The sequence below is a fragment of the Ornithorhynchus anatinus genome, chromosome 17, assembly GCF_004115215.2.
Source record: "Ornithorhynchus anatinus isolate Pmale09 chromosome 17, mOrnAna1.pri.v4, whole genome shotgun sequence".
Lineage (NCBI taxonomy): Eukaryota > Metazoa > Chordata > Mammalia > Monotremata > Ornithorhynchidae > Ornithorhynchus > Ornithorhynchus anatinus.
Genome location: NC_041744.1, coordinates 36,326,442 through 36,354,434, shown reverse-complemented (window position 1 = coordinate 36,354,434; position 27,993 = coordinate 36,326,442). Strand labels below are relative to the sequence as shown.

At 54.5% G+C, this 27,993-nt stretch overlaps 1 protein-coding gene across 2 annotated transcripts; it reads left to right on the top strand.

Moving 5' to 3' along the window:
- The first annotated feature begins 238 nt into the window (after positions 1–238).
- On the top strand, positions 239–27,993 carry CIP2A (cellular inhibitor of PP2A). Of its 2 annotated transcripts, XR_005660982.1 has the most exons (22): positions 239–372; positions 3,588–3,735; positions 4,776–4,888; positions 5,764–5,858; positions 6,745–6,841; positions 8,261–8,383; positions 8,844–8,989; positions 9,582–9,657; positions 10,345–10,563; positions 11,289–11,451; positions 12,650–12,791; positions 14,632–14,731; positions 17,128–17,246; positions 18,792–18,987; positions 20,201–20,275; positions 20,403–20,513; positions 21,847–22,043; positions 24,072–24,185; positions 24,726–24,808; positions 25,990–26,129; positions 26,566–27,703; positions 27,912–27,993. XR_005660982.1 is itself a non-coding variant. In XM_029082586.2 (21 exons), the coding sequence occupies exons 1-21, from the start codon at positions 271–273 to the stop codon at positions 26,734–26,736; spliced, it is 2,730 nt and encodes a 909-aa protein (XP_028938419.1). In that variant the 5' UTR covers positions 239–270; the 3' UTR covers positions 26,737–27,993. The 2 variants fall into 2 exon arrangements, 1 of the variants encoding a protein (XP_028938419.1); XM_029082586.2 differs by having other exon boundaries at positions 26,566–27,993.

The following is a 27,993-nucleotide window of genomic DNA, read 5'->3' as shown; positions in this document are numbered from 1 at the left end:
TGCACACAGTCAGCGCTCAATGCATGACGCTTCAGCTGGGGGGGCGGGGCGAGGATGATTGACAGCGCGGCGGGCCGGGGGGGGCGGGGCGGCAGGCCGAGGCGCGGAGCTCTCGCGAGATCTGGCAGGCCATCGCGCTCTCTCCCCCCGCCCCACGGCCCCGGGCGGAGCCGGCTCGAGACCGGAAGCGGAAGTCGGGGGACAAGGGCGGGGCCAAGGAAATCGAAAAAAAGGGCGCGGGCGGCGGCGGCGGCGGCCTCCCGCTCCGCCATGGACGCCGCCGTCTGGATGAAGTCCCTGCTCCTCGCCGCCGGGCATTACAAGGCCGCCAACACCGAGGCCAACGCGGCCCAGCTGCAGCGCCACCTGGAGGTGAGGGGCGGGGGGGGGGTGGGGGAACGCCGCTGGCCGGCCCGCGCGGCCCGCGGGCGCCCCCTCCCGGCCGGAACGGGGCAAGGCGTCGCCGTCCTGCGCGGCCCGCGGGCGCCCCCTCCCGGGCAGCCGGGGGAAGATGCCGCCCCTGCCTGCAACCAGTCAATCGCCGGTCGGTGGGATCTGCCGGGCGCTCGCTGCTAGCGGAGCACTGTGCTAAACGCTTAGGGAGTCCAGGGGAACAGTGGGGATCATAATGGCCTATGTTAAGCGCTTACTATGTGCAGAGCACTGTTCTGAGCGCCGGAGAGGATACAGGGTGATCAGGTTGGCCCACGTGGGGCTCACGGTCTTTTCATCCCCATTTGACAGATGAGGTCACTGAGGCCCCTGCACGCAGCCAGTAGCATCTTTTGAGCGCTTACTATGTGCAGAGCGCTGTTCTAAGCGCTGGAGAGGATGCAGGGTGATCAGGTTGGCCCACGTGGGGCTCACGGTCTTTTCATCCCCATTTGACAGATGAGGTCACTGAGGCCCATTCATCCAGTAGCATCTTTTGAGCGCTTACTATGTGCAGAGCACCGGACTAAGCGCTTGGAGTGGACGGATCGGCAACAGATAAGAGACCGCCCCTGCCCGGTGACGGGCTTACGGTCTGTTCGAGGCCCAGGGAAGTGAAGCGACTCGCCCGAGGTCACCCAGCAGATAGTGGTGGTATTCGTTAAGCCACCTGAGCCTTGGGCAAGTCACTTCGCCAGGCCTCAGTTCCCCCGTCTGTAAAACGGGGATCGAGACGGTGAGCCCCATAGCGGGACGGGGACTCCGTCCGCCCCGATTTGCTGCTGGCGTCCACTCGGATGATAACAATGAGGGTATCTGTTACGCGCTTGCTATAGGCTCGGCACCGTCCTGAGCGCCGGGATAAGAGATACGGGGCGATCGGGTTGTGGGGCTCACGCTCTCAGTCCCCGTTTTACAGGTGAGGTCACTGAGGCCCAGAGACGTGAAGCGACTCACCCACGGTCACACAGCCGACAAGTGGCAGAGGCAGGTTTAGGAACCCGTGTCCTCTGACTCCCAATCCTGGGCTCTTTCCACTGAGCCGGTACGGTACCCGGCGCGTAGTAAGTGCCGAACGAATAATGGTGGTAACAGTAGTTATGGTATCCGTTAAGCGCTTACTATGTGCCAGGCACCGTTCTAAGCAGTGGGGTGGAAACAGGCAAATCGGGGTGGGCACAGTCGCCGTCCCATGTTGGGCTCACAATCTCAGTCCCCGTTTTACAAGATGAGGTTTAGTATTAAGCGTCTACTATGTGCCAGGCACCGTACTAAGCGCTGGGATGGATACAAACAGATCACGCTGGACGCAGTCCCTGTCCCCGTGCGGGGCTCACAGGTTCGATCCCCATTTTACAGATGAGGGAACTGAGGCCCGGAGAAGTGAAGGGGCTTGCCCGGGGTCACACAGCAGACAGTTGGCGGAGCGGGGATCAGAACCTCCGACTCTCCGGGCCCCGTCTGAGCTCTGGCCGCTACACCGCGCTGCTTTTCAGCTCGTAGCCCCGTTCCCTGCCCACAAGGAGCTTACGGTCTGGAGGGGGAAACAGACATCGGTGTAAATAAAATTATAATAGTAATTACGTAGTTTTTTAAATACCTATTATGTGGCAAGTTCGGGGTAGATATAACGAAATCGGACCGAACCCAGTCCCTACGGAAGATGAAGAGTTCGGTTTGGGACGTATTTAATTTGAGGTGACGGATGATACGTCCACGGAGGGATGTCCTGAAGGCGGGCGGAAACATGAGGCCGCGGGGGTGGGGGAGAGAGATCGGGGCTGGAGATGGAGATTTGGGAATCGTCCCCATAGAGGTGATAGTCGAAGCCGGGGGAGCGGATGAGTTCTCCGAGGGAGATGGAGAATAGACGGGGACCCAGCACCGAACCTTGAGGGACCCCCACAGTCGGGGACGGGAGGCGGAGGAGGAGTCCACGAAGGGGACTGAGAACGAGCGGCCGGAGAGTTAAGAGGAGAACCCGGAGGGGACGGAGAAGCCAAGGCTGGATAGCGTTTCCAGGAAGAGGGGGTGGTCGGTGGTGTCAAGAGCAGCTGAGAGGTCGAGGAGGATTAGGATGGAGCAGATGCCCGTAACGAGCTCGCAGTCTGTAGGGGGAGGCTTACGTATAAATAGATACCTATAAATAAATACATATAATAGATACAATAATATACTATAATAATAGATAAATATCTATAGATAAATACATATGAGAGATACAGTAATATAATACAATAATATAATAGATACAGTAATAATAATAGATAAATGTCTATAAGTAGATAAATACCAGATGTATACAGAAATATACGAACTGGACGAATGAAGGAACAAGTAAGAGCGGCGCAGAAGGGAGCGGGAGAAGAGGAGAGATGGGCTTAAGTCGGGGAAGGCTTCTTGGAGGAGATGGGCCGGTCCCACGTGGGTCTCCCGGTCTTGATCCCCATTTTCCAGATGAGGGACCCGAGAAGTAAAGCGACTTGCCCAAAGTCACGCGGCAGACAGGTGGTAGAAGCCAGGTCCTTCCGACTCCCGGTAGGCCCGCGCTCTAACCGTTAGGCCACGCTGCTTCTCTCCTGACCCCAGGCTGCGGAGCGAAGTGCGTCCCGAGAGGGGTGGGATGGGAAGCAGGTAGGTCAGCAGGGAGGCCGATGCGGTCATTCGGGCGGGATGGGAGGAGAGCGTGGACCGGGGGCGGGGGGGCGGCAGGTGGGATGGAGAGGAAAGGGCGGATTCCGGAGACGTCGGGAAGGTCTAAAACCGGCCGAAAAAGCGGATCGAGTGGAGGATGACGCCGCTGAGGCATTTGGTGGGACATCCGGAGATGCGCTGAACCAGCAGCGTGGCCTGGGAGGAAGAGCCCAGACCTCCAGGGAGTCCGAAGGACCCGGGTCCCGATCCCGGCTCCGCCACTTGTCTGCCGTGTGACCTCGGGCGACTCACTTCGCCTCTCTGGGCCTCAGTTACCTCATCTGTAACGTGGGGATTAAGGCTGGGAGCCCCACGTGGGGTACGGACTGTGTCCGACCCAGTCGGCTAGAATCTACCCCAGCGCTTGGTACAGCGCCTGGCACACGGTGACCACTAAACAAGTGCCATTTCAAGAAAACGAACCAGGTTTGACTAATGTTCGGTAAACAACTGTTTTTCAGGTTCTGTCGGGACAGAAACTCACCCGGCTGTTCGCTTCCAACGAGCTACTGCCCAGCGAATGCCTGACGTGTCTCGTGGAACTCCTCGACGACCCAAATCTAAGCCCTTCCCTCACGCTGAGCGTCCTCGGTTTGCTCTCTCAGCTCGGTGAGATCAGTCGGGTGGCCGGGCCGGGATTAGAACCCACGTCCTCGGACTCCCAAGCCCGTGCTCTTGCCGGTGGTGGGTGTCGCTGCTCTGGGCGTGACTGGAGGACTCTCCCCCGTCACACACACCCTCTCTTTTCCTCTTCCCTCCCCGCCGGCTAATCTCGAGCCGCCGGGGATGTCGGCCTCCTCCCCGGGGATCGGGGAGACCGGTTTCAGAAAGTAGCCGGAGCCCTGCACGTTGTTGGCAAGGACCGAATCCCGTTGACAGCAGTCAGTGGTGTTGATTGGGCGCTGACCATGTGCCGAGCACTCTACTGAGCGCTCCGGAGAGGACGCTATGGCAGAATTGGCAGACGCTTTCCTTGCCCGGAACAAGCTTTCGAAGCTAGAAACCACCCCCGTGGCCTCCATCTCCACTACCGTCTGAGCAGAGCCCACCGTCATCGATCAGTCGGTGGTATTTATTGAGCGCTTGCTCTGTGCAGAGCACTGTACTGAGCGCTTGGGAGAGTGCAGTAGAAATAGTGGACACGATCCCTGACCTCAAGGAGATGATAATAATAATGATGGTGTTTGCTGTGTGCCAAGCACTGTTCTAAGCGCTGGAGGAGATACGAGGTAATCGGGTGGTCCCACGTGGGGCTCACAGTCTTCATCCCCATTTTTCCAGATGAGGTAACTGAGGCACAGAGAAGTGAAGTGACTTGCCCGGAGCCACCCGGCTGACAAGTGGCGGAGCCGGGTTTAGGACCCACCGCCTCTGACTCCCAAGCCCGGGCTCTTGCCCCTGAGCCGCGCTGCTCCTCTAGTAATTCTAAATAAAGAGTTTCTATGAATGCCCGTCGCCCCTTCTGGACTTGTAGGTCCTCGTGGGCAGGAAATGTGTCTCCAATTCTGTATTTCGACTCTCCCAAGCATCTGGCACGGCACACGCTTGGTAAACTGTGATCTAGTGGTGTATCGAAGCGGCCGTCGAAGACGCCCCATGTGTACGGACGCGAATACGATGCCCGTTGTGTTTCTCGTCGTTAATCACAGCTACCGACAGTGAGATCAGAAGCTCTCTCCAGAACACCTTCCATCTGAATAGCGTTTTGGCCGGAGTGGTTTATCGGAGCAGCACAGCCCACAGTGACTCCGTATTGTTACAGGTATGAAGGCGGTCGTTGTTTTTTCAAAAAATTGCCTCGCTTCACCTAGTTTTTGTTGTTTTATGCTCTTTGTTTAAACGCTTACCGTGTGCGCCGTTCAGATTGGACCCAGCCCTCGGCCCACATGGGGCTCCCGGGCTTCATCCCCACCTATTGATGAGAGAAGCAGCGTGGGGTAGTGGATCGAACACGGGCCTTGAAGTCAGAAGGACCTGGATTCTAATTCCGGCACCGCCCCTCGTCTACCGTGTGACCTCGGGCCAGCCGCTTCGCTTCTCTGGGCCTCGGCTCCCTCGTCTGCGAATGTGGGATCAAGACTGAGCACCCTGTGTAGGGCAGGGATCGTGTCCAACGCGGTTACCCTGCGTCCTCCCCGGCGTTCAGTACGGTGCCTGGCACGTAGTGGGTGCTTAACAAATGTCATCAAAAAACCAAAGGGAAACCCGGCTAGCTTGAGGGAAAGGAAAAGGGTGGGAATCCAAAGGCTCCAGGTTGTAGGCAGGGTCAGGAATCCATCTCGGGAGGAGGGAAGAAAGCGGACTCGTGTCTGAAAAATACCCGCTCTTCTCAAATCGGCACGACTAGAGAACCAGACGGAATCTTCCCGACGGGCAGATCGCCGCTAAGTTGGTCACCTCTCTAGGTATTCCTTCCTTCGTATTTGAGAGCTTACCGCGTGCAGGGCGCTTGGGAGAGAACAGTACAACGATAAGCAGACACATTCCCTGCTCACAACGAGCTTACGGTCTAGAGGACTCTCGGCTTTAGGTACCCCACAGGTGTACACCACGCTCCCTAATGGTACCCAAAAAGTAAATTCCCGGGGCAAAAGAGAACCTGTTTTGATGCATATCGATAATCCTTTTATTCCCCAGAGTGTCCAGTTCCTGCAGAGATTAACCTACAATGTGAACGTTTTCCATGCCGGGTCCAACATGAATGAACTGATTACGTACCTGATATGTCACATGTAAGTCGTGGGGGGTGTTTTTCGGTTGCACTTGTACAGCATGGCTTAGCCCGTTTTAGAAACTGGAAGAAATCTTTCCGTTAACGTGACTTTATTTTTCTTTTTAACTTGAGTGGGGAAAGATGAAACGTACCACTTTTTTATATTGAGCTTAAAGAAGCGACGTAGCACAGCGTCTAAGTCATCAATGGCAGTTGTCTGCTGTGTGATCTCAGGCAAGTCATTTCACTTCTCAGTTCCCTCATCTGTCCGATGGGGACGAAGATCGTGAGCCCCGAGTGGGACAAAGGCCTTTGTCCAACTCAAATTTGCTTCTCTCCACTCTAGTGCTTTAGTACGGTGCCTGGCACGTGGTAAGTCGTAACAGATACCAGAGTTACCGTTGTTCTTTATTGAGCGCTTACTATGTGCTGAGCTCTGTACTAAGCGTTTGGAGACTACAAGAGTTGGCGGCTATGTTCCCGGCCCATCAATCTGTGGAAAGCACTAGGGATTTCTTTTGGCAGATGTGTTCCCGGCCCGCCAATCTGTCAGTAGCCAGTGGAGTCTGAGAGAAGCCCCGGGGATCTCTTTGAGAAAACGACTCCGGCAACCAGGAACAGAGCATTTAAATTCCACCGAGATATCCGTGTGCACACTCACCCTCGGTCTCTCGGAGGATGAGACGTTGTATTTGTATAATAACGGGTCCACCTCGTTCCCGAACGCAGTGAGCGAGCCGGCCAGCCTCTTGCCGGTGCCGTTTTGTTAATGAGAGGTTTGGTTTCTCGGGGAACGAAAATGTTCCGGTAGCTGCAGGCGATCAGACTTCGGTCTGGCAATCAGCGCGTGTAGGTTCGAGCCGATTGGATTTCAACCGAATGCCGCCCTCTTCTCTTCCCGACAGCCAAGCTCCGGAAGACGAGCTGACGGTGCCTTGCCTGGGACTGCTGGCAAATCTCTGTCGTCACAACCTCTCCGTTCAGGCCCACGTCAAATCTCTGGTGAGGGTTCGGAGGTCGTCTTCTCCGTCACGGGTCTCGGGTTGGGGTGCCGGTAGGGCGGGGTGAGCCCGACGAAAGCGTCCTCCCCGGTTTCTCGCCAGCGAGGAGTTCTCTGGAACTCGGGGGGCCACAACCATCTCCCTCAGGACAGAGGGGAGTGATGAGATGAAGCCTAAAGTGACTTTGTCCCCTCCCCACCTCACACCCCCTACCCCGGCCCGGACCCAACTCCGGCCGAAAGTTAAAGCTCGGATCGGTACCGGAGGACGGAGGAGATGGGCAACTTTTGCTTTTAGTCGGGATGGATCGACCGACGGTACTTAGCCTCACGGTACTTTTGTATCTATCCGTAATCGATTTATTTACAACACTGTCTCTCTCCCCCTCTAGACTGCAGGCTTCTTGTAGGCAGGGAATGTGTCTGTTATATCGTAATATTGTACTCCCCCAAGCACATAGTACAGAGCGCACTGCGGGCTCAGTGAATCGATCAGCGTGCAGAGCACCGTGCTAAGCACTAGGGAGAGTTCGGTGCAGTGGAATCGGTAAGCACAATTCCTGCCCACGAGGAACTTAGAGGGATCTCAAGGGAGCGCGCTCCTGTGAAATAAATATTTTTTTAAATATTCAGTTGTCGGTTGGGCCTGGGCGTGACCGGAGTCGACAGAGACCCGGAAAACGTTCCCGAAAGAGGCAGAATGGGGTTGGGAGAGCTGGCCCTTATAATGATAATAATAATTATCATAATAATAATGATGTGTGGTATTCAAGTGCTTACTACGTTCCGGACACCGTACCCTGCGCTGGAGTAGATGCGAGCGGATCGGACACGGTCCCCGTCCCACCCGGGGCTCACGGTCTTCATCTCCGTTTTACAGATGAGAGAACTGAGGCCCAAAGAAATGACTTGTTCAGGGTCACACAGCAGACAGTAGGAAGGAGTAGGAAATAGGAAGTAGGTTGGAAGGGATACTACCCAGCTGTTTTCACGGGGTTTCCCTCCAAAACATCGACTTCGTTGGACTTCAGTCGCCCTCTGACTTATTAGCTGACTCCGTCTCCTGTCTCCAGTCACCCGACCCTAGTCCAGTCATATTTATTGAGCGCTTACTGTGTGCAGAGCACTGTACTAGGTGCTTGGGAGAGTCCAGACACATTCCCTGCCCACAACGAGCTTGCAATCTAGTCAGGAAATCAGATCCTGGCTGACGTATTCTGGGGGGATGAGTTGGCAGGAGGGTGGCTCTGGAATGTGAGAAATCGCGAAGGGTAAATCTTCAGGGTAGAGGTGCTCGTGGTGACCCTTGTTAAATGCCCTGGATCCTGGCATTTGTTCTGTGGGAGGAAAGTGGGATGGGAGAAAAGTGAGACTTATTCTCCTCCGCCTGATTTATATTTGCTCTTCTTTTCCCTCTGCAGAGCTCCATAAAGGCTCTGTATCGCTCGCTGATAAGTTTCTTGGCCCACAGCAGTTTAACCATCGTGGTGTTCGCCCTCTCGGTTTTAGCCAGCCTTACGTTGAATGAGGAGGTGGGAGAAAAGGTGAGGAGGAGATATGTTTGGATGCTTCTGGGGTTCTCCTCAAGGGACCGTTCATTTTGGGGTCCGTGGGCTAAAAACCCAGACGTCACGGGTTTTGCGATTCGAGCTGTTCCTTGTCTTTGGCTGGCAGGAAATCGTGCTCTGCCGGGGTGGCTTTTCTAGAGAAGCAGCGTGGCCTAGTGGAAAGAGCCCGGACCTGGGAGTCACAGGACCTGGATTCTAATCCCGGCTCGCTGCGGAACCTCGGGCAAATCGCTTCGCCTCTCTCTCTGCCCCAGTTTCCTCATCTGTCGAATGGGAATTAAGCCCAGTGTGGGACAGGGACTGTGTCCAACCCAAACCTCGTATCTACCCCAATGCTCAGTACGGCATCTGGTATATAGAAAGCACTGAATACCGTGAAATAACATCTGTTCTCTTGTCTCCCTCCTTTTTTTTTGGTTTGTTTTTTGTTCTTAAGCTCTTCCATGCCCGAAATATTCATCAGACCTTTCAGTTGATCTTTAATATTCTCGTTAACGGTGATGGAACGTTAACCCGAAAGTATTCTGTGGACTTGCTGATGGATCTCCTCAAGAACCCCAAAATTGCCGATTATCTCACCAGGTACGGCCTCAGTTGATCCGTCATATCTGTCGGGCGCTAACCACGTGCGGAGCGCTGTACACAGTGCTTGGAGGAGTACAGTGTGACGGGATTGGCAAGGCACATACCCTGCCCACGGGGAGCTTCCAGTCTAGAGGGGGAGACAGACATTAATATCAGTGAATATGTGCATAAGTGCTGCGGGGCTGAGGGAGGGGTGATGCCGAAGGGAATGGGAGAAGAGGAAATGGGGCTCGGGCGGGGAAGGCCTGGTGGAGGAGATGGGCTTCAGTAAGACTCCGAAGGTGGGAAGAGCGATAATCCGTTGGAAATGAAGAAGGTCTCCCTCCGAAACCTTGAAAGTAGCGCTTGAGTAGAAGAGTGAGGGGCAGAAAACTCTGCTACTAGCTCCCCCGTAAACCCTCCCTGAGAGACCCCCGTTGGGGCTGGAGTTTCGGCAGACGCTCTGGACCGTAAGCTCGTCACGAGCAGGGAACGTTCCTACCGACTCTGTTATATTGCACTTGGTTCAGAGCTCTGCACACGGTAAGCGCTCGATACGTACGATCGTTGGAAAAGCTAATAGGCGCCATTTGATTTCTTTCCCGCTCAGATACGAGCACTTCACTTCGTGCCTCAACCAGGTCCTGGGGCTCCTTCAAGGCAAAGACCCCGACTCCTCCTGCAAGGTATTTGAAAACTTTCTTTGCGCCCCCTCAACACGACAGACTGCCCTGGCAGATCGTTTCGAGCGGATGGGCGTCGCTGCCCTTGAACCGAGAATAGAGTCCCAGGTTCTGACGAATCCCCTGGCTAGAGTACGGGCCTGGGAGTCAGAGGGTCATGGGTTCTAATCCCCGCTCCTCCACTTGTCTGTTGGGCGAGTCACTTTACTTCCCTCAGTTAACTCATCTGTGAAATGGGGGTTGAGATGGGGACTGTATCCACCCCGGCTCTTCGTATGGTTATTTTCACATAAGCGCTTAAGAAATATGCATAATTATTCATCAGCCGTGCAGCATGGCCTAGTGGATAGAGCACGGGCCTGGGGGTCAGGGGGACCTGGGTTCCGATCCCGGCTCTGCCACTTGTCTGCTGTGGGCCGTGGGGCAAGGCACTTCACTTCTCCGTGCCTCCTTTCCCTCGTCTGTAAAATAAGACTGAGAGTCCCATGTGGGTCGGGGACTCTGTCCAACCGGATTTGCTTGTATCCCCCCCGACGCTCAGTACAGTGCCCGGCACACCGGAAGCGCTTACCGGATCCCACGATTATCACTGTGATGGGGCTTCGGTCCCCGGCGAGTCACGACGGTGGCGCTTTAACGAGGTGGTGTGTGTATTTGTGTGTGTGTGTGTGTGTGTTCTCCGTTGCACAGGTTTTAGAATTACTTCTTGCCTTTTGTTCAGTGAGCGACCTCCGCCACACTCTCAGCCAAGCGATCCTGGAAGCCTCCGCCTCGGGGAACTCCCGGCTGGGCGGCCGGCCCAAGTCCCCCGACCCGCTGGTCGCTCTGCTGCGCTGGTCCGGCCAGCCCCTGGAAGCCCCCGAAAACTGCTCCGTTCTAGCCCTGGAACTCTTCAAGGAAATATTTGAGGTAACCGCGGCTAGACCCGAACGGGTTTCCTCCCCCGCCGGCGGAGCGCCTCTCTGGGCCTCGGTTACCTCAGCTCAAGGTTGGGGTTTGGCCGGTTTGCTCGTCGGAGAAGCAGCGTGGCCTCGTGGAAAGAGCACGGGAGCGGGAGGACCTGGGTTCTGATCCCGGCTCTGCCCCCTCTCTGCTCTGTGACCTTGGGCAAGTCGCTTCACTTTGCGAGGCCTCAGTTGCCTCATCTGGAAAATGGGGGTTTAAGCCCCATGTGGGACAGCGACTGGGTCCAGCCTGATGATCTTGTATCTACTCCAGCGCTTAGTACGGTGCCTGACGCGTAGTGGGCACCTAACGGATACCACGGTCGTCATCAGCAAACGGGTCGAGACTTTGGCGGACGGAGAAAGGGGGAAAAGAACGTCCAAGGGAAATAAAAGCAAAGGAGAGCTGAGCGGGTGCGATTCAGGACTCCCCTGGCGATTGAAGATGAAAGGGTTGGGGTTGAACAACTCGAAGAGGGTGGTTTAAAGGAAAACCCTTCTCTGTGGACTGTAAGCTCGTTATGGGCAGGGAATGTGTCTGTTGATTGTTCTGTTGTACTCTCCCAGGCGCTTAGTACGGTGCTCTGCACGCCACAACACTCTAAATTCAAATGAATGGATGATTGACCGACCGACTTGTTGTGTTTGTCCCGGTGGTTTTGCCCCCCCGGGGCTGGCCGCCCCCTCCAGGACGCCCTGGATACTTCCTCGCGCTGCTCCTCGGCCGACCGGTGGGCGACCCTGCTGCTGCCGGCCCTCCTCGACCAGCTCCAGGGCCCCGAGCCCAGCCTGGAGGAGCCCTTGGCCAAGAGGAAATGCCAGAGGATGGTCAAGGCCATGGACGTCCTGCTCAATATCCTTTCTCGGGTCCCAATTCTAAAATTCCCCGTTCCCGGTAGGTTCCGGGCTCCTCGTTTGGGTCGCTTCTCGTGCTCCCCGTGCCCTGTGACCTTGGGCACGTCGCTGCTCTTCCCTGGGCCTCGCTTCCCTCGTCTGTGGATTGAGAATTCGACCCCTGTTCTCCCTCCTGCTTGGACTGCCAAGTCCCATGTGGGATCCGATTCTCTCACCTACCTCTACCCCAGGGCTTAGTACAGTGCTTGTCGTGTAATTGTGGTGTTTAAGTGCTTACTCTGCGCCAGGCACTGTACTAAACACTGGGGTAGAGACGAGCTAAGCGGGTCGCACACATCCGATGGCCCACATTCGGTATCACAGTCGAAGTCCCATTTTATGGATGAGGGAACCGAGGCCCAGGGTCACACAGCAGACCGGCGGCGAAGCTGGGATTAGAAGCCAGCTGATCCGACTCCCGGGCCTGTGCTCTGTCCATTAGGCATAAATATAACAGATTCCACTGTTGCTATTATTGGTAATAATAATGATATTTGCTTAGAATGAAGCTCCTCAAGAGGAAACGCTGTATTGAAAGTAATGAGCTTCTCCTTCTTCTCCTTTACTGCTCATCGATTTGACTTTCAAGCTAAAACTATTGAAGGAATAGAAGTGTTGATTAAATGCTTTGAATCTGCCTGGGGAGTGGTTTCCCCCCGCTCCCCTCAATTTTGCTGAATTTTAGAAATCTGTGTGTTTGTATGTTTTCACGTTAAGCGCTTACTATGCGCCAGGCACTGTGTTAAGTGCTGAGGTAGATACATGGTAATCCTTCTGATTCCCAGGCCCGTGCTCTAGCCGTCAGGTCACACCGCTTCTGATCATAATTGTGCTGTTAAGAGTTTACCGTGTGCCAGACACCGTTCTAAGCACTGGGGTAGATAGAAACTGAGTGGGTCGGACTCCGTGTCTGTCCCAGATGGGGCTCGCGGTCTCAGTCCCCATTTTCCAGCTGAGGGAACTGAGGCCCAGAGAAGCAAAAGTGACTCGCCCGAGGTCACACGGCAGACGAGTGGCGGAACCGGGGTTAGAACCCAGGTCCCTCTGATTCCCGGACCCGCGCTCTACCCACTACACCACGCCGCTTCCCTTTAAGTGACCTAGACGACCGCCGTCCTCGAGCTTTTCGTCTCCGCCCCCCCCTTAACCGAGCCCACCCCTCTGCGGCGACGATGAGCTGAAAACGCACACGGCTAAGGTGATGTCGCCCCAGCGATGCACCTCTCTGATCGAGCAGCAGTTCACCTGGCGAGGGATTGAATTTGCCTTTGGAACCAAAATCACCGACTCGGAACTGTGGTGAGCGTTAATAATAATTGTGATATTGAGCGCTTATTATGTGCCGGGCGCCCTACTGAGTTCTCTAACGGATACGGCAGGCAAGTGGCGGAGCCGGGATTAGAACGCGGGTCCTTCCGATCCCCGGGCCTGTGTTCTGTCCACTAGGCCGTATTGCTTCTCAGTTGAACCGATTGTTCCGCTCTAACCCTACTAAGGCTCTGTCGGTTCGTCGGGGAAGGGGCACGGTTTCGGGGGGGTGAGGCGGGGAGGAATAAGGAGGAACGGAGACCTATCGGGATGTTCCAGCTCCTGCTAGAAGGGCAGATAAGAGCCATCCACGCTGGCCGGAAGGGCAGTTTCATAACCACACCAGAGCGACCGATGCAGCCTTGGAAGTACTTAAATTTCGCACAGTATTAAGCGCTAGCGGGGTGCCAAGCGCGGTACTTCCTCCTCTCTCGCCCGCTCCGGTCTCTTCTTCACTCCGCTGCCCGGCTCAGCTTCCCGCAGAAACGCTCTGGGCCCGTCACTCCCCTTCTTAAACACCTCCAGTGGTCGCCTGTCGACCCCCGCTCCAAACGAAAACTCCTCACTCTAGGCTTCGAGGCCGTCCGTCACCTCGCCCCTTCCTACCTCTCCTCCCTTCTCTCTCTCCACCGCCCACCCACCACGCTCCGCTCCTCCGCCGCCCGCCTCCTCGCCGTCCCTCGGTCTCGCCCGTCCCGCCGTCGACCCCCGGGCCGCGTCCTCCCTCCTCACCTCCGCCAAACTGATTCTCTTCCCCTCTTCAAAACCCTACTTAAAACTCACCTCCTCCGAGAGGCCTTCCCAGACCGAGCTCCCCTTCTCCCTCTACTCCCTCCACCGCCCCCCCCTTCACCTCTCCGCGGCTTAACCCTCTTCTCCCCCCATCTCCCTCTGCTCCTCCCCCTCTCCCTTCCCATCCCCTCGGCACCGTACTCGTCCGCTCGACTGTATATATTTTCATCACCCTATTTATTCTGTTGATGAGATGTACATCGCCTCGCTTCTATTTAGTCGCCATCGGTTTTTACGAGACGTCCTTCCCCTCGACTCTGTTTATCGCCATCGTCCTCGTCCGTCCGTCTCCCCCGATTAGACCGTGAGCCCGTCGGAAGGCAGGGACCGTCTCTATCTGTTGCCGACTTGTTCATCCCAAGCGCTTAGTACGGTGCTCTGCACCTAGTAAGCGCTCAATAAATACTATTGAATGAATGAATGAATACTAAGCACTGGGGTAGATACAGGATAATCAGGTTGGACACACTGCTTGTTTCACCTGGGGCTCCCAGCCTAAGTTGGAGGGTGGAAGATTTAATTCCCATTTTTCAGCTGAGAACACTGAGGCCCAGAGAAGTTAAGTGATTTGCTCAGTGTCAAACGGCAAACACGCGGTGGAGCCGGGATTAAAATGATGATGATGATGATGATGTTGGTATTTGCTGAGCGCTTACTATGTGCCGAGCACCGTTCTAAGCGCTGGGGGAGATACAGGGTTATCGGGTTGTCCCACGTGAGGCGCGCAGTCTTCATCCCCATTTTACAGATGAGGGAACTGAGGCACCGAGAAGTCAAGTGACTTAAAACCAAGTCCTCTGACTCCCAGGTCTGTGCTCTTTCCGCTAGGCCTCGCTGCTTTTCAGCTCCTGCCAGTTGGTATGGTATTTTCAGAGGATATTTGACCTCTGTCATTTTGGCGCCTCTTAAACCTCCCCCGGTTTCTGCGAGAAGTTCAAAGTATCGAACGGGAAATGATTCGGAGTTCCGGCGGGAGGGGAGGGCGAGGGTTATCCCGGGCCTCGCGGCGTCTTAACTTTTCGGCGACCTGTTTTCAAAGCCAACTGGCCGCTGCCGTCATTTTGAAAACCCTCGATCTGATGAGTAGACTGAAGCAGTTGGTACCGGGAATGGAAGTCAGCTTCTACAAAATCCTTCAGGTAGGTTTCGGTCGGTGGCGCCGACAGAGTATCGAGAATCACGGGTGATCCTCGAACCCCAAAATCCTGAAACACTCCTAAACTCTTGTACCCCTAAATGTAATGGATTATAACTCTTGTACTCCTAGAAACCTAATTTTAATGGATTATGCTGTTTAGACCCTTTAGGAAGCAGTTGCCCCGGAAGCCGAAATCTTCTTAAACTCTCTCTCGGGTTTTGAAAGCACGCTCGATTTAATGCCGACATTTCTTAAACGCTTTAAAGCAGTGGATGATGTCGGTGTTACTGGTATTTGGGAAGATATTTCATATCTATTGAACGCTTACTGTGGTGCAGGGGGCTGTACTGAACGCTTGGGAGAGTAAAATGCGACAGAGTTGATAGACAGGTTCCCTGCCTACAATGAGAGCTTACGGTCTAGAGACAGATCTGACAGGTAGAATGTTATAATGCATTTAAACGGTGGGCCTGGGTCCCAGTTAAATCAAGATGTATTGCTACGCTAGAAGGCACAAATAGCCGGAGCGTCTTGAAAACGTAGCCCGGTTTTGAAGTCTTTTTTTTCTTTTTTTTTTTGGTCTTTTTTGACAACCAGCATGGCGTAGTGGATAAATCGCGGCCCTGGGAGTCAGAAGATCCTGGGTTCTAATCCCAGCTCCTCCACTTGTCTGCTGTGTGACCTTGGTCGAGTGACTTCACTTCTCTGGGCCTCTGTTACCTCATCTGTAAAATGGGGATTGAGCCGGTGAGCCCCATCTGGGACAGGAACTGTGTTCAACTCCATTCGCTTCTCTCCACCCCAGTGCTTAGTACAGTGGCTTGGCACATAGTAAGCGCTCAGCAAATGCCCTCATCATTGTTATTAGTTGCTGTAGTCGTTACTTATTTAATTTCTCCCTCTCCGCTTTTTTTTTTTATGGCATTTAAGCGTATGCCGTAAAACAGGGACCGGGCTGAGCACTGGCTAACCCTATTAGATACAGTCCCCGTCCCACGTGGGGCTCACAGTCTTCATCCCCCCAACTTCCAGATGAGGTAACTGAGGCGCAGAGGAGTGAAGTGACCTGTCCAGGGTCACGCACGGCAGACAAGCCGGAATTAGAACTCAGGCCCTCTGGCTCCCAGGCCCGTGCTCCTTCCGCCAGGCCACTTTCCATCTGAATGAACGGAACTCTTCTCGGTTGTTTTTCTCCTTCCCTCGTTTGGGGAGGAAAAAAAAAGTTTGTAAGCATGGAACAGATGTCGTGGTTGGTATTTGAGATACACCCAGCCAGCTAATTTAAGGTTAGATTTCCGCAAGGATGGCTTAAACGATTCAAAGGAAACTAGACTTCTTCCACACCGCTCAGATCTGTTGTTGCCTTCACCGATTGAATTTGTTTGACTGTTGTCATTCATTTCCTCCGTCGCAGAGGTGGAGAGCAGAAGTCTAAACGCAGATGTCGTCAGCTAGAAAGAATCCTTAGGTCTTCTGAAAGTCTTATGATCTTAAGGCACCTCTCCATTTAATATTTCTCTGTTTTCCCGTCCCTTCTGCCCACGCTGATGAGGCCGGGCGGGAGAACGATGCTGATCGTCACGATTTTTGACTGTGTCGAGCACTCTACAAACGCTGAGGTAGACGCAAGAGAATCTGGTCGGACACAGTCCTCGTGCAACTGTGGCTAGAGCACGGCCTGGGCGTCAGAGGTCATGGGTTCTGGTCCAGGCTACGCCATCTGTCTGCCGTGTGACCTTAGGCGAGTCACTTGACTTGCCTCATCTGTAAAATGGAGGTGGAGACCGTGAGCCCTACGTGGGACAGGGATTGTATCCAACCCGATTCGCTTGTATCTACCCCAGCGTTTATTACAGTGCCTGGAACGTACTGTGATATCACAGTCATTACCCTTATTATTATCAGGGAGAACAGGTACTTAATCCCCATGGTAGAGAAGAGGAAACTGAGGCCCAGAGAAACTAAGAGCGGGCGATTGGTAGAGCCAGGATTGGAACCCAGGTCTCCTGCTTCCCAGGTCCGTGCTCTATCCGCTAGGCCACTCGGGCCCCCTCGACTGTAAGCTCCTTGTGGGCGGGGATCGTTGTCTATCAACTCGAATGTGTTGTACTCTCCCAACCGCTTAACGCAGTGCTCTGCACACAGCACGTTGCTCAGGGAAGACGGTGGATTGATGAATAAAGCGCACCCGCTCGCTAAATGCCCGCGGGTGACTCTTCCCATCCAACTCCTCTAGACGGGAAGCTCGTCCTCTCGACCGGAAGCTCGTCGTGGGCAGGGATCGTGTCTGTTTATTGTTGTATCTTACTCTCCCAAACGCTCAGTACAGCGCTCTGCCCACAGTAAACGCTCAATAAATCTGACCGAATGAATAAACTCCTGCTCTACCCTCCTCAGGATCAGCGCTTAGTCATCCCGCTGACTTTCTCCATCACGTCAGACTGCAGGGAGCAGGTGCAGTCCGGGCTTCGGATCCTGTTCGAGGCGGCCCCGCTCCCGGACTTCCCCGCCGTCGTGTAAGTGATCGGCTGTCCGTCGCGCCCCCCCCCCCCCGGGGGAGGCGGGCCGAGACCGCCCTAGTTGGAATCCCGGGGGCGGAAGCCCAAATCGGTTCGTCCTACGGCGTGTCGGCGTCTCCAACGATTCCCCTCCGGGTTTGCAAACTGTCTTGGAAGAGGCAGGTGTTCCCAAGCCAGTCAGTTGTATTTATCGAGTGCTTACTGTGTGCAGAGCACTGTGCCTAGCGCTTGGGGGAGTACGGTATGACAGTAAACAGACACGTCCCTTGCCCACGACGAGTTTACGGTCTAGAGCAGCGGGGACGTGGACGTTAATAGAAATAAATAAGTTCCAGATATGGACGTAAGTGCTGTGGGACTGGGAGCAGGGAGGAAACGGAGGAAAATCAGAAGGGAGTGGGAAAAGAGGAAAAGGGGGCTTTAGTCAGGGAAGGCCTCCTGGAGGAGATGTCTTCTCAATAAGGCTTTGAAGAGGGGGAGAGTCACTGTCGGATTTGAAGAGGGAGGACGCGGGCGAGGGGTCGGCGGAGAGAGGGACGAGACGGAGGCGCGGTGAGAAGGTTGGCATTAGAGGAGCGAAGTGCGCGGGCTGGGTTGGAGTAGGAGAGTCGCGTGGCGAGGTAGGAGGGAGTGAGGTGATTGCGGGCTTTAAAACCGACGGTGAGGAGTTTGTTTTTGATGCAGCGATCTGGGAAGAAGAAACCATTTAGGAATTTGGATCTGGTCTAGATCGTTTCCACTTGGCAGCCGTAGGCCGGGTGAGAGTTGGGTGTTATGTTTGTGTCTGGTTTCCTTTTTTTATGGTGTTTGTTAAGCGCTTTACTATGTGCCAGGCACTGATCTAAGCACGGAGGTAGATACAAGCTAATTGGGTTGGATACAGTCCCCGTCCCGCATGGGGCTCACGGTCTCGGTCCTCATTTTACAGATGAGGGAACCGAGGCCCGGAGGGGTGAGGTGTCTCGCCCGAGGTCACGCAGCAGAAAAGTGGTGGAGCCGGGGTTAGAACCCAGGTCTTTCTGACTCCCGGGTCCGTGCTCTATCCACTCGGCCACACACGCTGCTTCTCAGCATGGAGCGCCCTGAGTCAGTCCGTCGTCTTTGAGTGCTTCCCGCGCGTAGAGCGCTGTACTAAGCGCTTGGGAGAGCCCAGTACAACAGGGTGGGGTAGACGCAGTCCCCGCCCACGGTGAGCTGAAGTCCAGAGGGGCGTACAGAGCTAGCGAGTGTACGTTGCCTCCAGGCAGCCCTCAAGACCTAGAGGAGCAGGGCGGTCTGGTGGGTAGAGCCCGAGCCTGGGGGTTCTGATCCCGGTTCCGCCACCTGTCTTCCATGTGACCCGGAGCAAGTCGTTTTTCTTCTCTGTGCTTCAGTCACCTCCTCTGTAAAATGGGGATTGAGATCGTGTCCCATGTGGGACATGGCCTGTCCAACCTGATTTAATTTATATCTACCCGGCGCCCAGTACAGCGTCTGGTACACGGTGAGCGCATGACAAATACCGCCGTCATCGTCGTCATCACCACGACCTTCCCCACGTAGACTCGGGGAAAGCATCGCCGCCAACAATGCCTACCGGCGCCAGGAATCGGAGCTCTCGTCCCAGAGGATGCAGACGCGGGCCTCGCTGACCTCCTTCGCCACCGCCGCCAAGAACCTCACACCCCGGGCCTCCAGCGACGGCCCGTCTGACGTCAGCATCCAGGACCTGATCCAGAGGCTCCGTTCGGGAATGGAGGTGAGGTGCTCCGGGCCAGAGGGCCGATGGGGTTAAAAAATAATAATAATAATAATAATAATCAGCCAAAAAGCCAACCTTTATGTTGTGGTGGTGGCATTTAGGCCAGGCACTGTTCTAAGTGCTGGAGGTAGATACGAGATAATTGGGTTCATTCATTCAATTTTATGTATTGAACGCTGACTGTGTGTAGAGCAGGTTGGACGCAGTCCCAGTCCCCCCTGGTGCTCACAGTCTTGAGCCCCATTTTACAGATGAGGGAACTGAGGCACAGAGGAGGGCTCTGCCCTGGGTGGTTTGCTTCGAGCTGGTGCTGGCTAGGGGCAGGAGGTGTCTTGCTCAAGTCTAAGATAGATCCCAGCAAACCAAGTTGGACAGAGTCCCTGGCCCACATGGGGCTCCCAGATCTAATCTCCATTTTACAGATGAGGGAACTGAGGCCCAGGGAAGGGAAGTGACTCGCCCAAGGTCGCAGCCAACAAGTAGCAGAACGAGGACCGGAGCCCAGGTCCTTCTGACCCCCAGGCCCGGGCTCTAGCGGCTTTTCAACCTGAGGGGAAACCACGGCATCCAGACCCCAGACCCCGGCGTGGGGGTTTTTTCATTTATTTACAGATTTGTGGGCGTGCTGTGAATCGACGTGATAGACGCAGCCCAACGTTGGAGAGGAATTCCTAGTCATTCCTTTCCAGTGCAGCGTTCTCGTTCGATAGCCAGGTGAAATCAGCACTTCCCCCTTTAGACGGCTCCCTTATTACGGACAGAGAATATGCCTCCTAATTCTGTTGTATTGAACTCTCCTAGGCGCTTACAACAGGGCTGTGCACCTAGTAAACGCTCGGTAAGCTCGTTGTGGGCAGGAATGTGTCTGTCGTTATCTTGTGCTCTCCCGAGCACTTAGTGAAGTGCTTTGCACACAGTAAGCGCTCAGTAAATACGAGTGAATGAATAAGCGTATCCAACCCGGTTTGTTTGTATCCACCCCAGAGCTTAGTACGGCGCCCGGTGCAGAGTAAGCGCTTAATCACCTCCACTGTCGTCGTCGTTATCGTCACGGGTCGTGAACAGGGCCGTCGAGGCGTTGAGCCTCATCACGGGTCCGAACTCAATTTGTGCCAGCTCTCGTAGCGGGTACTTAACGTGGTGCCCGACAAGCCTCCGGGGTGAAATTGGACAACGGATCACTTTCTGCTCTGCGGCTATTCCCTTCTAGATGACGGACCGGGTACCCGATGTGAGACTGTCTGACGTAATGGCCGTCTACGAGCAGAAGCTGTCGACGTTAGCGGTGAGTCCGGGTGGATTATTCGTCTTTATTTTTGAATGAGTCTGGCAGGTTCGCCTGCTGCGGGATAGACTCGGGGAGGGCGCGGTCCCGCTTCGGCTCCGAGCGGCACTAATAACGCGTCTTGTAGTCCAAAGAGAACAGGTTGCAGGACCTTTTGGAGGCCAAAGCCCTAGCCCTCGCCCAGGCGGACCGGCTGATCGGTCAGTACCGGCGTCAGAGAGCCCAGGCGGAGTCAGAGGTGAGCGCGGCGAGGACGCGTGACCGTGGCGGGAGGGGAGAGGAAGCCGACGGAAGCCTTCCCGGGAAGCAGCGTGGGCCCGGGAGTCGGAAGGACCTCGCTTCTAACCCCTTGGCTGCTGGGTGACCTGGGACCGGTCACTTCACTTACTGGGCCTCAGTTCCCTCTTCCGGAAAATGGGGATTACAGTCGTGAGCCCCGTGTGGGAATCTGTCCCAGCGCTCGGTACGGTGTCGGGTATATAGGAACCCGGCTTAACTCGTGCCATTTAAAAAAGGAGGGGAAAAAAAAGCAGCCTCGACCCCAGTCGGACGAACGGGGCACCGCCCGGTGAGAATCCCTCTGGAAATTGCTTCAGTAGAGTCTTAGTCAAGAAGAAACTGTCTTGAAATTAGACATTCGGGGAGACCAAAGTCCGTCTCCCCCTTTTAGACTGTGAGCCCGTTGCTGGGCAGGGATTGTCTCTCTCTGTCGCCAGACTGTACATTCCAGGCGCTTGGTACAGTGTTCTGCACACAGTAAGTGCTCGATAAATACGACTGAGTGAATATGATTCAGATCTGTGACCTGTGGTCATTTTGCCATTCGCCCTTCCCCATCCTCAGCCCCACAGCTGTTCGTATCTAGAAATTGCATCTTAGAAATTACTGATTTATAATATCTGCCTGGTTTCATGCTAAGATTTTTGAAAGTGCCTCAGAGAAGCAGTGGGGAGAGAGCACGGCCTGGAAGTCGGGAGACCCGGCTTCTAATCCTGGCACCGCTACTGGTCTGCTGGGTGACCTTGGGCAAGTCCCTTCACCTCTCTGTACCTCGGTTCCCTTATTTGCAAAATGGAGACTCGACACCCATTCGCCCGCCTAGTCGGACTGCGAGCCCCGTGTGGGACCTGAGGATTTTGTATCCACCCCTGCGCTTGATAGAGTGCTTGGCACGCACTAAAGTCTTAACAGAGTGGCACAATTATCATCATTATTATTATTACTGTCGTCATTATTGAGAAAACAATGATAGGTTTCCATTGCCAGCACGATCGTATTCCAACTTGGTTTCGAAACGGCGGTAAATGCTTGCTAACTCACTAGCTGCCTGAGAGCACCCCGTAATTTTTTATTCCTCCCCTAAGACGACGCAGCCTCACGCCGCAAGCGACGGAATCGGAGACCCCCGCCATTTCAGTCAGTATGGAGCACTTACTGTACTAAGCGCTCGGGAGAGCCCAGGAGAACGATAGAGCGGACACATTCCCCGTCTAGAGGGGGAGGCCGACGTTAATGTCGAGAAATAGACGACAGAAAGGCTTGTGACCGTGCTTGTTTTTGCTCTGCCGAAGACCAGGACCCTGGCCGCCATGTTGAAGGAAGCCGAGAGGAGGAACGAGGAGCTCAGCGCGTCGTTGCAGTGTCAGCAGGTTGAGGCGGAGCGCGCCCAGAGTGACATCGAGCACCTCTTTCAACATAACAGGAAGCTGCAGGCCGTGGCCGAAGAGCACGAGCTACTGAAAAGATCTTACGCGGAGCTCACGCAGAAGTGAGCCCCTTTGTTTTTGTTTGTTATTAGGGACGCGCTGCTCGTGGTATCGAGGGACTCCGCTAAGCACTGAGAGGGGGGAATGCAAGCGAATTGGACTGGACACAGTCCCCGTTTCACAGATGTGTAACGGAGGCCCAGAGAACCGAAGCGACTTGCCCTGAGTCACGCAGGGGACGAGAGGCAGAGCCGGGATTAGAACCCGCGTCCTTCTGACTCCCGGGCCCGTGCTCTCCGTTCTGGGCCGCGGTGCCTCTCGCGGTTAAGCGCTCACTACGGGTCAGGCGCTGTTGTCGGCGCCGGGGTAGATAGAAGGTAATCAGGTTGGAACGGTCCGCGTCCCCCAAGGGAGAACGTTTGTCCGACAGCAACGGCAGATGAATCTCCAGGCGGAGACGTCCTGACCCTCGGGCTTCGAAGGACATTTCTTCCCTTCTCCTCCCGGGTCCTCCCTCAGAGTTCCATCTTGAATCGGTCCCAGCGAGGGACACCGGAAGCTATCTTTCCTGGAGTCCTTCCCGTGGCCTCCCCGGTGGAAAGAGAAGGAGGCGATTGCAGATGATACTGACGATGGTATTTGTTAAGCGCTTACTACGCGTCAGGCACCGTCCTGAACGCTGAGGTAGATAGGAGCTAATCAGGTTGGACTCAATCCGTGCCCCACACGGGGCTCACGGTCTTTATCCCCAATTTACAGACAGAGGAACTGGGGCCCAGAGAAGTGAAGGGACTTGCCCAAAGTCACACAGAGCCACCCAGCTGACGCCCACGTCCTCCAGAAATGGAGGGGGCCAACCTCTCTTTATCAATCATTATAATTATTGCTTATTTAATGCTGGTATTTGTTAAGCGCTTACCCTGTGCAGAGCACTGTTCTAAGCGCTGGGGGAGAGACAGGGTAATCAGGTCGTCCCACATGAGGCTCACAGTTAATCCCCATTTTACAGATGAGGGAACTGAGGCGCAGAGAAGTGAAGTGACTCGCCCACAGTCGCACAGCTGACAAGTGGCAGAGCAGGGAGTCGAACTCGTGACCTCTGACTCCGAAGCCCAGGCTCTTTCCACGGAGCCACGCTGCTTCCCGCTTACTCACGCTGCTTTTTTATTTATATTAACGTGTGTTTTCCCCCTCTAGACTGGCACCGTGGGCAGGAATATATCTACTTGTTGCTTCTTTGTACTCTCCCAAGCACAGTGTGAGCGCAGTAAATGGAATAATGGAATCGAACAGCTTCCTTCTGCCTCCTCTAGGCACTCAGATCTGGGACCTTTAGACAGTTGATATCCGCCCCAACCCCTCAGCCCTGTGCACATATCTTTAAATTGATTATAAATGACCTATTCATTCGCTTTGATATCGACCTCGCCCTCTAGACCGTCAGTTCGGTATGGGCAGGGAGCGTGTCTGCTCACACTGTTGTACGGAGAAGCCGCGTGGCTTAGTGGAAAGAGCACAGGAGTCAGAGGACGTGGGTTCCGATCCCGGCTCCGCCACTTGTCTGCTGTGTGACCTCGGGCAAGCTACTTAACTTCAGTGCCTCAGTGACCTCATCTGTAAAATGCGGATGAAGACTGTGAGCCCTGCATGGGACAACCTGCTGACCTTCTATCTACCCCAGAGCTTAGAACAGTGCTTGGCACATAGCACTTAAATACCATCATCATTATTATTATTCTTGTACTCTTCCAAGCACCTAAAACAGTGCTCTGCAGGTAGTGCTCAGTAAGTACCGTAAGTGCTGTGGCGCTGAGGGAAGGGTGGAAAAAAGGGTGAAAATCCAGGTGCAGAGACGATGCGGAAGGGAGCGGGGGAAGAGGAAGCGGGGGCTTAATCTTTTAATCTCGGTCATTAAGATTTGGCCTTGGAAAAAAATCCAAAAGAGAAAGTCAACGTCTGGCCTTTCCGATTTCCAAAGGCAAGAGGCAGGAATTCCCATGGTATTCCAGGAAAAGCATTTACCCCCCTCTTTATAAAGACCTTAATCCTTTGACGTGTTTTGTTTTGGTCTTTTTTTTCTCTTCATTCAGGAGCGAGACCTTGGAACGGCAGGGTCAGGATCTACAGACCGTGTGTAATTCGCTGAGCAAACAGATCGAGACCGTGAAGAAGCTGAATGAATCGCTCAAACAGCAGAACGACAAGTAAATGGAACGGTTTCTTGATCTCTTTTAAGGCGTGCGGCCGTGGCTTGGCCGGTGGGGAAACTGGCTCTCCACCCACCGAGTTGGCGGACGTTTCTCTCTCTGTCGACCCGTCTCTTTCTACGCAATATTTCCAGGGTTTCAGTGGGCGAGGGAGCTGGGCAGCTTTTATCTGTCCTCGCTCACCTCCTCAAAGCTCCTTTTTCATTTCTTTTTAATGACATCTAAGCACTTACTACGCACCAGGCCCTGTACTAAGCGCTAGGGTAGATACAAAGCTAATCAGGCCGGGGACAGTCCCTGTCCCACATGGGTCGCACCATCTTGAGCCCCATTTTACAGATAGGGCAGCTGAGGCCCAGAGAAGGAAAGTGACTTGTCAGAGGTCACACAGCCGACCCGTGGCCACCCAGGGATGAGAACTCGGGGCCTTCTGCCTCCCAGGACCGGGTTCTGTCCTGTAGGCCAAGTTGCCTTAAAAGCCAAGACCGTCGTGGTTGGCGGCTGAGTTTGGTTCCTGACCGTTCTCTCCGCTTCTAGAACTCTCGCCCAGTTACTGGAGACGGAAGAGCAGAAGAAAGAAGTCGAGAAACTGCTCCAGGACCGAGAGTGTAAAATAGCAGGTAGGTCGTTCTTTGGTTGAGGCTTTCGTCCCGTCAGCCCCACCTCCGCAAAATCCAGCGGGCAGATCTTAGGAAATCAAAGTGAAATAGTCAAAGAATCCACTTGGGGGGTAGAAAGGCACAGATGACTGTGCTTGGCTAAAAATAAACAGCTTACTTTTTGTTCTCGGGCATCGGTGGTATTGAGCGCGCTAAGCCCTTGAGAGAGTATTCATTGAGACGTATTTATCGCGCGCTTACTATGTGCACAGAACTGTACTAAGCATTTGGGAGCGTACAGGATAACAACAGAGCGGCACGTTCCTCTCCGAAAGGAGCTCACAGTCTAGAGACGAGCTAACGCTACCAAAGTTGATAGAGAGGATCCCTACCCACAGTCATTTAGTTGATGGTATGTATTGAGCGCTCACCATGCGCGGAGCACTGTACTAAGCACTTGGGGAAGTACAATACCATAAAACCATCAACATCGACTTTCCCTGCCCTCCACGAGCTCACAGTCTAGGGTAAGGGAGGCAGACATCAATACGAATCCAAAAAATGACAGCAATGTCCATCAGAGGCCTCCCGGTTTTCCGCCCTCCTCTGCCGCCTTGACTCCGCGGCTTTCTGCCCAGAGCCCGACCTTCCCGCTGGGGAGGAGTTTTAACTTCTGGCCGAGAGCAGCCGGGTTTGTCGCCGTCCTTTCTGAAGGCGGCGATTCAAGGGAGGGGACGGCGGTCTTTGGGGTAAACGGAGACTCGTAGACTGTCACGGTGGATGGCGAGGTCGGGGCCAGGCAGTTCTTAGAACAGACTCTGGAAGCTTGGCCCTCAACGGGGCCGAAAGGCAACCTCGTTCTTCAGGTTCGTTAGGAACGGTAACGGCGGGATCGGTTAGGCGACCGCCGTGTGTGCCGAGCACCGTGTTAAATCGCTAGAGTCGACGCGAGATCGTAAAGGGGCGGCCCCCGGGGCGCCTCGCGGATTAAGGCCGGCCACCCGTCCCGCCTCTTCCCTCCCGCCCTCCGCCCGCCCTTCCGAGAGCGGTTTTTAAGCAGCCGCTCAGAGAGACCCCCTCTCACCCGACGGGAACCGATGATGGTTTCCGAGCCCCGTCTACCGGGTTGCGGGGGAGATCTCCAGAAGGGAAGAAGAGAGGAGCATCCGGGCGCACTTGTCTCAGAACCTCTCTCCCGACAGGCTTACAGCAGAAGGTGAAGACCCAGGAGGACAACCTGAAAGTGCGACAGAAAGAAAAGGAAGACCAGGAAGAAGCCATCGATGTGCTCAGGAAGGAACTGAGCCGAACGGAGCAGGCGAGGAAAGAGCTGAGCATCAAGGTGAGGACAGGGTTGGGGGAGCGGGCGCCGTGGGCCGGGGGAGAGAGCACGGGCCCGGGAGTCACAAGGACCTGGGTTCTAATTTCGGCTCCTCCCCTTAGCTGCCGTGTAACCCTGGGCAAGTCATCTCACTTCTCTGGGCCTCAGTTCCCTCACCTGGAAAATGGGGATTAAGATAGCGATCCCCACGTGGGACCGGGACTGTGTCCAACTGGATTAGCTTGGATCTAGCCCAGCGCCTGGCACATTCAGTCATTCATTCAGTCGTATTTGTGGAGCGCTTCCTGTGTGCAGAGCACTGTATTGAGCGCTTTGAAGGTACAGTTTGGGCTTGGAAAGTACAATTCGGACTTGGCACATAGTGTTTAGTGAATACCGTTATTGTTACAGATTATTATAATAGTATTAATGTCATGTTTGTGTGACCCTTCCCCAGGCCTCCTCCCTGGAAGTTCAAAAGGGCCAGCTGGAAGCCCGCCTGGAAGAGAAAGAGACGCTCGTCAAAGGACAGCAAGAGGAGCTGAACAAGCACGCTCACATGATCGCCATGATCCACAGTTTGAGCGGGGGCAAGCTGAGCCCGGAGACCGTCAACCTCACCTTGTAGGGCCGAGAGAGGCGGGGGGACGCTCGGCTCCCAATCCGGGACCGCCGCCCGATTCCCCACCGGACTCATCTCTGAGGACCCGCGGAAGGAGAAGCAAGAGATCCGGCTAGACGTGGGGGAATCCGGAGAGCGGCCCGCCCAGACGAGAAACCGTGGGACTTGGAATGAATTCCTTCATTTTTAACCTATCAGGTCAGGCGCGACTCGGAACTGCCTTTATTCCACCTGCAGACTTTGCAGACGAGAAACCGTGGGACTTGGAATGAATTCCTTCATTTTTAACCTATCGGGTCAGGCGCGACTCGGAACTGCCTTTATTCCAGCTGCAGACTTCGCATTCGTCCGAGAGGCCAGAAACTTGTGAATTTGACATCGGGGTGGTGATGTTAAGGCAACTCGGAGCCAGGCTAGGAATCTGTGTCCTAAGACTCCCTGCGACCGTTTCCACTGTTGTCGTAGTGCCCGTCTGACCTTTTCAGCTCACTCCAGCCCCGGTATTTCAAACTATTGAAGGGCCGGCCCAGCCCCTTTCCTCTAGGCTAATCGTTCGTGGTTTCCGATAAGATAAATCATTCTCCATCTGTACGGCGGACTTACATATCTATTCGGCCACTTTGGCAACAGTTCTAGACTTTTTTAAAAAAAAAAAAAAAGAATTGAGGATACCGGACTTTTGAGTGTTGGAAAACTTTTGAGGCGCGGTGTTCACGAGACACGTACACATTATCCAAAATTTCCCCAGCGTGCTGTTAGTAGGCGAGTCCCATTTTGACTGGAAATTCTAGTCAGAATGTACCGGCTCCCTGACAGCTGGGGCGGGGAAGGTCCTTTGGAAAAATGGCCCGGTCGTCGATATTTTGGACTGCCCGGGATCCCGACGACTAGCGTATGTGGCGTTATTTGTGCGCTGTCCAAGTTAGCGCATTAAGATGGCAGCTGAGAAACTCAACTGCAGCTAAGGCAGCAGGTATGTAAAAGTAACCTTGCCCTCTGAAACGTAAACCAAATCAAGCGCGTTTGCGCTTGATCGGACTTCAGCCAAGCGACGGCTATGTTAGGCTTTCCGAAATCTGTATTTGCATCAAGTTCTCTGGACCCCTCAGAACTGCTGACAGTTTTTAGACGATATTAACCGCCTTAGGAAACCTTTTTTTAATTGCTACATTTTTCCACAGATGTACAGCTATCGATGCTCTTCCTGGCGAAACTAAGACAAGGTTTCCATCTAAATAAAATGCCCGTTTTATGAGTTGAGAA

Coding starts and splice junctions, on each gene's coding strand:
- CIP2A (XM_029082586.2), top strand. CDS start 271: ATGGACGCCGCCGTCTGGATGAAGTCCCTGCTCCTCGCCGCCGGGCAT. Junction 8,384..8,843: donor ATGAGGAGGTGGGAGAAAAG/GTGAGGAGGAGA, acceptor TTTGTTCTTAAG/CTCTTCCATGCCCGAAATAT. Junction 10,564..11,288: donor TCTTCAAGGAAATATTTGAG/GTAACCGCGGCT, acceptor CGCCCCCTCCAG/GACGCCCTGGATACTTCCTC.